Source organism: Aedes albopictus, chromosome 2 (assembly GCF_035046485.1).
Source record: "Aedes albopictus strain Foshan chromosome 2, AalbF5, whole genome shotgun sequence".
NCBI lineage: Eukaryota > Metazoa > Arthropoda > Insecta > Diptera > Culicidae > Aedes > Aedes albopictus.
The window spans coordinates 49,025,129-49,037,435 of record NC_085137.1 but is presented as its reverse complement, the minus strand read 5'-3'; the positions used below and the strand labels follow the sequence as shown (position 1 = coordinate 49,037,435).

The following is a 12,307-nucleotide window of genomic DNA, read 5'->3' as shown; positions in this document are numbered from 1 at the left end:
GAAGAATGTTTATCTGATCATCGCTATATCTTGTTAGAACATGTGAATGTTACTTCGCAAACTTTGCGTTTCAGGAACCCCCGGTCAATAAACTGGGATCTGTTTACTGATTTGGTTGCAGCCAAATTCTATGGATACTCACCATCTATTGACACTCCAAGTGAGTTAGATGATGCCGTTGATACTACAACTTTTTTTTACAAGCTTTTGAGCTACGGTCTGTAAAGACCACAAGGGGAATCCCTTGGTAGAACTCTGATCTGGCCAAGCTCAGGAAACAATGTAGAAGGAGTTGGAACAGACGACGTTCGGCTGATTCGAAGGCTTTCAGGTCGGCTCGCAAGGCCTACAGGAAAGCTCTCCGGTCTGCTGAACGATCCGGCTGGCAAAAACCTTTGTAAAAATGTTTCCAGTTTGAGTGAAGTCAGTCGGTTGAACAAAATCCTTGTGAAATTTAAGGATTTCCGATTGAACGAACTTCGTTTGTCAAATGACCATTTCACTTCCTCTGATGAGGAAGTTTTGAAATGTTTATTCAGTACACACTTCCCCGGAGCACAGAGGTCCAATTTTAAGAAAAGCTGGCAGAAACTCAATTTTTGTATATGTCTTTAATGGGATACAGTATATTGAGCATTCATCCATAATACCAGGAGCACTAACTGGCATTTAAAAAATGGAAATATTGATTTTGTATCTTGTTACAGTACTGAATAGCTGCTAATGAAAAAGTTCTGAATTTTTGATGAAGAACACAAACAAGTTCAACCACTACAAAAGTCTATTGATATAAGTAATACAATTGCTTTCACAAGTTTATTTGTAAGTTCTTGTGTATATCAGACATCTGCAATGGAGCAAGAGATCAAAATAACACTTTTGGCTTCAAAATTGACATTACATGTCATTAATACGAAAAATTCTTACAGTTCGACTTCAATGTGTCTTACAAATCGCTCCCTGCTACTCTCCGCGCGGAGATTCCGTTCAAATGCTCGTTTATGTATGCAGAATCGGTTAAAGAGAAAAATGCAACTGCCAAGAGCTGCCAAAACAATAGCGCCACGATGATATGTGTATACAAAAATTGTATAAAAAACATCAATTTTGTTCAGATTTTGTTCGAAGGAATCGACAAAAAATGAAAATGCCTTTGAAATGAAATTGAGCGCTAAATCATGTTCCAATTAGAGGTGTGCGTCGCCGCGCCGCGCCGCGCCGATGGGAAATCGGCGTGAATCGGCGTGCGGCTCCCCAAGCCAACAAGAATCAAAAATACTATATTTTTTAAACGGGGATAGGTAAAGGGGGGTTATACTCATGCACTGGTGGAAAAAGTTTATGGTTATGTTGTTTGAAGCCGATCCAGGAAGCATCGGCGTGTCGGCGTGGCAAACGGCGGCGGCGGCGGCGTGAAAGCCGCACGCCGATCGGCGTATCCCTTCTCAGAAAGGGTACCATCATCAAAATCAAAAAAAATCTGCAGCAGCACATAGCTAGATGTCCATTTGTTGCAATCCAATCATTAGAAAGTAGTTTACTTTGTTCATAATTGTTTGAGAAGCCCCACGCCGATGCACGCCGATTTTACGCCGAATATTCGGCGCACACGTCTAGTTCCAATACACTCATATAGGCTAAAACTAGCAGACTACTATGATTTTACAATTTTTGCCAGGTATTTTCAAATCCGGACCACTGTGCGGAGGTGCGGATATTACATCTTCGGATGAACCAGATGTCGTAGTAACCCAAGGTATATTCCAAAATCTTGACGGGATATTTCTGTAAAGTTCATTCCGAAAGTAGGTCGTGCGTTGTATGCAGAAGCAAAGAGTTTCAGACCTACCTACCTTTTTTGAACGCATTATGGATCATCACATACCTACGTGATGTTCATCTGACCAACGTTCCTATTCATGTGAACCAACATGCCTACCAATCTGGTTAGGGGCCGTCCATATACCACGTGGACAGCTTTTTTTTACTTAATCATTTATTTAAGGCTCATGCGCCAACAGGCATAACGGAGCCGAATTCAGTTAAAACTATTTACAATTTCATGTTTTTGTCTTATAAACTATGTTAGTTTTGGGGAACCGAAAAACTCGCGGTTTGGTCGAGGTTAGGGGGAACAAAAATATTTGAGGAAAGGATAGGGTGATGGGGCTTTTCGTTGACACGTGACAGCTAAGTGTGGCGTATTGCTGCTGGTCAAACGTAGAGTGGACAAACAACCTGTAACGATACAAACAGACGATTTTCGAAGGGACACGAGGTGGACAAGTGGAGCAACAAGACTGGGTATATCAAACAAAACGTGGACAGCTTGGAGGGGGGAGGGGGTTAGCGAAAAGTCCACGCTTGTCCATGGAGAGGGGAGTGGGGGTTCGTCAAATGTCCACGTGGACAACATTAACATATAAATTAGGAAACAATAATCAACAAACGAAACAAATTATGTCGCATTATTGATGAGACTCTCTTTAACAGTTCTTTCAAACATTTTATTTTATTATACAAAAAAAATATGGTACTGATTCACAGACTAATAATTATTTGTTTTGAATTATCAGAATTTCTAATTACTTAGTTTTCTTCATCGAGGAATATACTGGAGATTTAAAATGGAGTGTAGACCATGCAAATGTTGGTGTTTCAGTCAGAAAATTTTCTTTGAAGTTCTGTATGAATTTTTCTAAGTTTCATATCAATTTTTTAAGCTACTTCAAAGTTTCAAAATACATGTAGGGATTTGCAGGCTTATCTCAAAAGCTTTTTTGTAGGTTCCTTTAAAATTTAAGATGTTTCTAAAGGATATTGAAGTCTAAGCCTCACCAATACAATTTAGTTGCTATAAATTTTGGTTTTTGTAAGAATCTAAGAAATATAATCTTATCTCAACAAAAATATAAAATTTAAAATGACCTTATCTCAACAAAACAATCAGACAATCATAGATTGAATAAATATTCTTAAAAAACACCAGAAAATGTACAGACTAAACATTGAACAATCACTAACATTAGGCGATAGACATTACACGAAAAACACCCAATGAAGAATTTCCGTTTGACGAAAATTTTTCACCAACTGGAGCAAGAATAGAACCCACACTCTCACAAACATTGAGCTGAATTAAAAACAATGTTGAAAACTTGTAGGTACCTATTTTGTGCTACTTGTTTGTATTCTATGTAAAGCTATAGAATATTTGTATTTTATAAAGTTTTCAACTATATTCAAGACATGATTTACGAAAAAAAAATTTAAAAAAAAACTTTTCAAAATTATTTTCTATTTTTTAGAAATGTGAAAAAAAAAAATTTTCTGATGTCCACGTGGACAATGGGGGAGGGGGGTAGGGGTCAATGAAAAATCCACGCTTGTCCACGGGGAGGGGGGAGGGGGTCAAAAACCATGAATTTTCTGTCCACGTGGTATATGGACGGCCCCTTAGTCCACTGTGACTCTTTTACACAAGGTTGTTTACGATATCGAGAAAGCATTCGCTCAAAAGCAATTCTGCTTGGGTGTTTTCTTAGATATCGAGGGTGCCTTTGACAACGTGCCCTTCGATGCCATATTGGAAGCCGCATTTCGAATGATTTCCTATTGGATTCACCAAATGCTCAAAAACCGACATCTCTTCTCGACATTGCGTCAAGCAGCGATTGGGAAATTGAGTGTTTGTGGATGCCCCCAAGGGGGAGTCTTGTCGCCGCTTTTGTGGAATCTCGTAGCAGATGCGCTATTAAGGCAACTCAATAATAGCGGTTTTCCTACTTATGGTTTTGCCGACGACTATCTAACATTGTTAGTTGGTATGTGCATCAGCACCCTTTTCGACCTGATGCAAAGCGCTCTTCAGGTAGTTGAGGGTTGGTGTCGAGAATGGATTACTGCACGAATTAATACTGGCCTGCTTACTCTCACGCAAAATTTGACGTTTGAGAGATGTCGACACCGCTCAAACGTCAAATTTTCTGTTAGAGTAAGCAGGCCAGAAAAAAATCGTGCAGAAGTTCATTGATTAATACAAGAAAAAAATCTATTGTTTTTTTTTTTGCAAAGGTGAAACCGTAATGGCGTTCGACCTTTGCGTCGTCTCTTTGATTCTGAAATCGATGTGACTGAACAGATAAAGTATGTTATGGAGTTATTCTTGATTTCAAGCTTTCCTGGACACCTCACATTGAATTCAGAATCAAGAAAGCTTGTATGGCCTTCGGGCAATGCCGGCGTACTTTTGGTACAACTTGGGGTCTAAAACCCAAGTATATCAAATGGATTTACACAAGTGTTGTTCGTCCAATTTTGCCCTTTGGAGGTTTTGTGTGGTGGCAAAAGGACGACGTGAGAACGGTCCAATCAAAATTAGGCCATCTCCAAAGGATGTGCTTAATGGCGATGTCTGGAGTGTTCTCTTCAACTCCCACGGCAGCGCTCCAAGTTCTCTTTGACGTTTCCCCACTACACATTCATCTCAAACAAGAAGCACTTTCTTGCACTTACCGTCTACGGGTACTCGGTCTACTAGAGGAAACTCCTGTGAACCGCAGTTCAACACACCTCGTTGTTTCCACTTTTGGTGAATTGGGACAAAGTTGTCCTTGCTCAAAATGATCTTACAATAGGACAGATTTGTGAAGTACTAGATTTGTAGTAATGAGCTGAATTTTAGTATGGTGAGAAGGCCAATTCTCCGTTTCTGCAATGAAATGGTTCAAAAAGCGTGGGTATTATGATTCCTTGCCTAATTTAATGCTGTTTGAGCCAAACTTTGAGTAACCGTGTTGTTGTTTTCTCCATTTTATGCAACATAAACAACAAAGTTATCCAAAGTTTTGCTCAAACAGCATTAAATTAGACAAAGAATCACAATACCCACGCTTTTTGAACCATTTCTTTGCAGAAACAGAGAATTGACCTTCTCACCATACAAAAATTCAGCTCATTACTTCAATTCTAGTACTACACCGAACGTGCCCCATTGCTTGAAATTTTCCATATAGAACATTTTCCACGAAATTCTTTTCCCGGGAAGAGTGGACATCTGGTTATCTGGAGAGAAGTATTTCAGATGGCATCGTATGTTACACTGATGGCTTCTTTCTCGAAGGTCGATCAGGTGCTGGTGTTTATTCTCGTGAGCTAAGGCTGCATCAGTCTTATTCACTTGGTAGACACTGCACCGTTTTTCAGGCCGAAATCTTTGTTCTTATGTGCGGAGTGCAATCAGCACTTCAGCAGCACATAATGGGCGAAGTAATATACTTCTATTCAGATAGCCAGTCTGCTTTTAAAGCACTTGCCGGCCAACTCCAGGTCGGAAATAATTATTGCTTGTCGAACTCAAATCGAGGAGCTGAATTCAGCAAACGCTGTTCATCTTGTATGGGTACCTGGCCATTCTTCCATCGCTGGAAATGAGTTGGCTGATGAGTTAGCTCACACTGGAGCATCACATGACTTCATTGGCCCTGAGCCAGCTATTCCAGTATCGAAATGTTGGGTAAAGCTTAAGATTAATACCTGGCCAGCTACTCAACACAAACAATACTGAAATAGTTTGGAGTCATGTCGTCAAACAAAATTGTATTGTACTGAGCCATCTCTAGGGGTGGCAAAGTATCTAACAAATCTGTCAAAGCAGAATTGCAGCTTGCTGGTCAAAGTATTGACTGGCCACTGCCGACTCAGCTATCACATGGCGAATATTCAGCAAGCTGATTCATTTGCCTGTGAGAGTTGTGAATCGGATTATGGAACTTCGTATCATTTAATATGTAACTGTCCAATTTTTGCACAACTGCGTTTCCGAGTACACGGAAAATACTTATTAAGTAAAACTTACTTCAGAAACCTGAATCTTCAGGACGTTCTGTTGTTCTTGACCCGCTGTGGTAGAGAGCTATAGACTCTATTTCGCTTTTAAGCGTTATCACAGTGCCCTTCTCAGGACGCTATGTGAACCCATTGTGGTACGCTTTTGCGTGTATGACGATCCTTTTCCCTTACCTGTCCTTTCCCCTGTCCTATCCTTTTTCCTTCCCTTCTCCGTAAAGGTAAATGATGAATAGGCTCGTGTTCATGGCGATGGCACAAACTTCCCAAATGAAGGAGAACGTGCCTCTGGAGCCGACCTGCTGATACCTGATACTGAGGGGGAGTATGGCCGAGCGTTACGGTCCATACAAATATTTTAGGGTTTTTATACAAAAAAGCGTTACGGAGACCCCTCTCCCGGTCTAAAAATGTCAATTTTAGCGTTACGTAATAAATGGATGCTGCCAAATACCAAGTGTATAGAGATAGGGAAATCGACACAGGCCGCGCACAAGACCTGGGGGACCGAAAGCGATTGGCCAAGTGAAAAATGCTGCTTCATCCCACGTACCTTTAGAATTGTAGACTACCAAGTATCTAAGTATGTTTGGTATTTTTTTTAGAACTTTTATAGTAGTTTTTGACAAACATTTGGCTCAATTTTCCTTATTGCATTGCATTGTGCATACAACCTTATATTCAGTATTCCGCACTAACGTAGTGATATGTATCCCATAAACAAAATAGCTATAAAGATGTCACATTAACACTGTCGCTCTCTTACAATCCCATTATCGGTCTTATGTTGCACATCCTCGGTCCTCCCCCTGTTTAACATCCCAGCGCACCATGTCTTTTTCGGCTCTTGCCCAAATCTCGGTTCGTGTAAAAAGAGCCATTCAATTAAATTAATTTGCTCAACATTATGTAGTGAATTTAGCGCGTTACGTAAATCGGACATTAATTTTCCACTAATTGATTGGATTGCTTCTTCCACAGCTATCGTTTTCTGTGTACTATCCTCTTTCATATTGTGAGGGTATGCTATTTATCTGAGGCTGCCATTCTTGAAAACATTTTCATACCGGGATTCCAGCTATAGTAGCATAGTGCAGGGTGCCCTTTTTTCTTGGCATGGAAGATAGGTATGTCAACGGAGAGCTCTTTTCTGCTAAGCTGGAATCGCCATACCCAAGTGGTATCCATACGGTTAATTCTTCTCTGCGAAGTTGATGTGTGGAGGATTATTTATCGTCCAGTGATGAAATAGCTATTTTCTTTTATTCTCGCAGAGAAGGCTCTTCAATGTAGAAACTTACGTTGATGCATCTCCCTCGCCGTCGATCTCGGAGCTAAAAGGTCGTTTATCTTTCGCAGATTTTGTTTCTCGCAATTAGCTGAATTATAGTGACCACTTGACGTTGCTTCTGGGGAAGTTTGGCCATTGCTCAGGCGAACCAGGGGGACCCACGATGGTGATGAACAAAGAAATCGAGTTTGAAGCAATTTATATCAATTTTCCTGCTAGCTGTTAAATTAACTGTGAGTTATGGGTCAGCGGGAATCATAACTCGTGAGTGGGATGCACTCCACTCTAGAGTCTTGGTCGGTCCTAGCTTAGTGTTGAGCATAGAATAGAAAGAAATGTAGAAGGGAAAGGAAACTGACTGACCGGAACACCCTCCACCCACACCAGTATCATCATCAGAGGGCAGTAAATGAACTTGGATGGGTTGGAAAACTCAACCGAACTGTAAAAAGCTTGTGTAACGAGGATTTATGTTCAATTTGGCGCTACTAAGTGGTTGAGAGTTACTGAAGATTATTCACTATCGAATCGAAGGAAATGTCATGCAGTGTTGTTAAATGTTATAATTGCAATCAGAGGGCATGCTATAGTTGCCTCATGATAAGCACGAAAACAAAAATTACTCCTGAATTGATCTTCTAAGGTATGGGTCAGCTCTGATGAAAGTCGTTGATTTCCATTCGAATTGATCTAACACTACAAGTAAAATCTCACATGCATTTTCTTTATTTTCAGGTCTGGTTTCAAAACCGACGGGCTAAATGTCGAAAACACGAAAATCAACTGCACAAAGGTAAGCTATGTTACTATGCTTGTGCTAAAATGTCTGAAAACCAATCGTATGCTCAAGTCCAGTCAACATGCAATTCAGTTCATTAAGTATTTAAATAATCAGCCTAATTCGATTTGCAAGCGGTGATTTGTTAATCGTAAATTTTCAAACAACATCCAACATTCACCCCCTTTACTCTGATCAAAATGCGTACGGGGTACTTCCCTTTGCACGTGCTCGTGTCAGTAGTAGGTACGCTACGTACGTACGTACGTACGCATCCGGCCCCCTCTCAGATGCAAACCGTGTCTAAAAGCCAGATTGCAAATGTAAACATTCAATATTCGAATTCGATAAATTTATTAGCGAACGGAATTTATGTTTATTCATCTGAACACCACTCGAATTTTACGCCAATTCTGCCCGCTCTGCCACCAGCGAGTCATCCCCAGAAGTCTAACCCAGAAGCAATGGAAGGGTATAATGTACATTCCAAAAGGCAAATTTTGGGATTTTCTGCGTTTTCTTCACTGTGAACGGCAACATATAAATTGGGAAGAAAAGGGGTTTCCACTACCCGGCTCACGCTCCCAAGTGCCGCCCCGTGACGCTAACCGCAGAAAGATTGAATAAATAACACTTTCCAGCATTCACAATGAAAATTGACCCATGGCCCTGTGTAGGCACACATACATGCGTGCATACATGCAAACAGAAGCAAAAAAGGCATATGCTAAATTCGAAGTGTTGCCGAAGGATCCCAGAGTATATTGGTTGTCGTCATCCATTCTCGGGCGTAATCTAATTTCGAGCTCTATGAAAATTTTATTGAATTTCACCCCTCATATTTCATCGATGATTTAGGATTCAAATCTGCAGATATGATGAATTGAGAATTGGAGGATGGTACTTTTGCAGTTTAGCATCACAGTATTGAAATTATAGGGATTTTTGCAGCGGAACAATAGATGAACAAACGTCAAACCACAGACAAACAGACCACGCTTTTAACGATCATGTTAAATCTTCATGGTTTCGGTTTTCACAACCAGAGGCGCGCGCATCGTTTTTTCTTTGCGTTTGACGTTTCACACTAGCGCCTTCTGTTACGAAATTGCACAACGCAATGTTTCTTGAAACATTTCCACCAGGTGATGGTAGTGTGAAGTGGGTGATGGATTTTCACGAAAATTGTTCTAGGTGTTACGTCTGTTTGTCTGTGGTTAAACTTTCGCAAAAATAGATTGTCACACATCATTTCCCCATGGTATTAAGGTGTCATAATGCATCACGAAGCTGTCAAACGAATCATTAACTTTTTGCTTTTCAATGATTGTTTGCCTCGCGTTTTTGAAGTGATAAACAATTGTCAATTCTGCAGCAACGCAGCAGAAAAAGTATCATCGTAATCACTGCGAAAGAGCAAATAGAGTGATACTTTTTCATACGAAAATTCGCTTTGGTTGCAGAGAATCATCACTTTGAAATTTTGAGCCGCATATCCAACATGGCTGCCGATGCTGATGATGCCGTAAGAAGCCTTAAAAGTTTGGTCGATTGGAAGATATTGGGGAACCGTGTACTGGGACCATGAAAACATATCAGAAAAGGAATCTTTTTTTAAGAAATGAGATTGATTTTGCAAAAAAGTTGGTAAAAACTGCGTTTCAAGCGATCTCAGGCGCTGCGCAAAACTTTACGGAAGGACTCAAGCGTAAAGTTCGAGGAGACGGATCAACGGAGTTAAATCAACCATGTAGGGTAAATGTACCAATAGTGGTGCTATTTGTAGTTCCTTGTAGTAAAATAATTGAGTAAAATTAATAAAACCACAAAATAAAAAAATAAAAGCAAATTTAAATTTGCTAAAAAAAATGTAAAAACCATTGTTTATTTCATATTTTGCTAATAAATCACTTGCACCAACTATAGGTACACGGATCTTGTTATGGAGGTAAAATTTAACATTGGTTCCTATAGTGGCGCATCCCATTGAATTCTTATGGGACCCACCACTATAGGAACACTACCGCCACTATAGGTGCAAAGGAGTAAAAAATAAGAAAAATAATTGTTTAAAATAGTTTTTTCGGCAAATTTTGAACAAAAAACTGAATTCATGTTATTGATTAGATATGAGGCATCTATTAAAAATGACATTTGGAAGCTTTTTGGTCGAAATAGTGCTAAATTGCCATTACCACCACTATTGATACTACCTCACTAATGAAGCTTTTACCCTGTTTATGTTGATGTAAAGTAAATTAATGCTTTTCAACAATGAATTGCCTTTAGTTTGATAAGAAGTTGGAATGCATTATGTATTACTATGTGATTTTCTTTAGCTAAATTTTGCTAAATTTTGCGCATACCTTCTTTGATACAATTCTTCACTGCATCTACATGAGTAACTTTGCTAGGCTTTTTTCTTTTTGACTATTCTGAGAACTGTTTAAATCATGGTTTCCCAACCTCTGGGTCGCGAGGGACAGTAGTATATTTTACTGTAACAGGGTATTTCTATGGTGGGTCGCGAAAAGTACGTCTGCTGGCACAAACAGGATTTATAGCAAGCTTATTATATGTACTTTCTGATGTAATATTTTTTAGGGGGTTCAGTTTCAAATTTACTTGATTGTTATACCTATCTGATATAAGAAATCTACTTTTTCAAACTGAAATGCGTATATCAGCTCTGTAACACGATTTTGACTAATAACGTCTTCTAGATATTTCTTCTTTGGTTGACGTGAACAAGATTGCCGAAGTGAGCTTTACTGAGTAATGTATGGTTTAGAAAAAGTTTTATTCATGCTCCATCTTGATAAAAGTTTTATTTAGTTTATAGGGGTCCAAAATTCGACCGTTATCCTATATGTCAGGTTCAAAACACCTAAAATTACATGATGACATTTTGGATTTAGATTGATTTTAGAGAGCATCCATAAACGACGTAACATCGTATGGGAGTGGCTTCAAATATTCAGCACATAAAGAATCTTCACTTAAACAATAGTATGCATTTAAGTCCATCTAAGATTCCATCAACGTTTTACTGAGCAGCTCAACGGCACCCATTTTCCACCGGCCAAACAACCATCAGATTGTACTAAAACAGCATAAATTTGCATACATTATGTTGGCTGACTGGCTGTGCTTCGTCTGTTTACATTTTATTTGTCTGCCAATTTGGTTTGGCAAACAGTGTGGCAACAGCGTAGCCCTTCGCCATTTGTTGAGAGAGGAAAGTTATTCAAAATGCAATTTCTAAATTGATTGAATCCACGTCACACGGTGTATCCAAGACTTCTAAATAGGATAAACTTGGCCTTAAAACTTCCGTTTTTGACATTTTCATGAAATAAAAGCGAAACAATAATTACTATGCTAAATAACTGCAAGCAATTTGCAGTTCGGGTCGTTGGGAATCATTTGGGACCCCAAGAAACAATTTTAGGCCAAATAAATTTGAGGAAATTCTAGCCACCAGCAAAAATCTAAACAAAATATGTTTGGTTTAATGGTGGCTTTAAAACTTTCGTGAAACCTAAGTAGACTTCACACCGATACTTAAGAGTTCCAGTAAAACTTTTAATTCACCAATAAATTCTTCTTGTTGTCAGTACATTGCTGAAGAAGCATTCCTGCAGTCTTTCGTTAGATGCACCAATATTTAAAATCATAGATTTCCAAGAAGAATACACTATAATTGCGTTTCGGACCATTTTCCCCTTTATCCCTTTCCACGCATTAAACTTTGTCGACGATGGATGTCGCAGGCATAATGAGGCTACAAACAAATTTGTCCTGTCTCACCCTCGCCACCACTACGTCCTGTTATGACAGCCGTACCCTTGTTGCCATTGGAAATGTGGTTTTGATTTGCTGCTCATGTTGTTGGACGGTTGGTACTTGTATTGGTTATTTTTCCACTTGTTCCACCCGGAAGATGAATTCCCATACCCTTGGGTCCGCTGGTTGCGAAAAGTTTCCTGTTTAACGATTCATTAGATTGTGTCTGGATGCTAGTTTTGTACAGGGAGACCGGAATAGCTTTAATATGACCTTGCTGAGGCAATCGATCGACCGGCGGTACACGAGCTCATGTGCTCGACCAATCCCGTTAACGTCGAATATCCGCGTGTGCCGACTGCCGAGGCCCCCAGATTTTTCACTCAGCCAAAATAAATCTCTTTAGCAGCAGATTGAGGGATACGCCCAACTTCATGATGGGTCCCCAGGGGAATCTTCGCTATTAGATTAAGTGTATTGACTTGGCGTCGGTTGTTTTTTTTTTATTGTGACGGCCTGTAGACTTTGATACATCGATACAATTTACGATCTTTTACATCTATTATCGTAATTGTTTCTAAAGTGTATTATTCCATGACAAATGC

At 39.6% G+C, this 12,307-nt stretch overlaps 1 protein-coding gene across 1 annotated transcript in view; it reads left to right on the top strand.

Annotated features, from left to right (window-relative positions):
• Positions 1-12,307, top strand: part of LOC109409190 (homeobox protein XHOX-3-like) — a 79,665-nt gene that overhangs the window by 50,528 nt on the left and 16,830 nt on the right. The window contains exon 4 of the mRNA XM_029871222.2: positions 7,874-7,931. Coding sequence (XP_029727082.1) covers positions 7,874-7,931 — 58 coding nt within the window. The remainder of the gene's footprint in view (positions 1-7,873; positions 7,932-12,307) is intronic.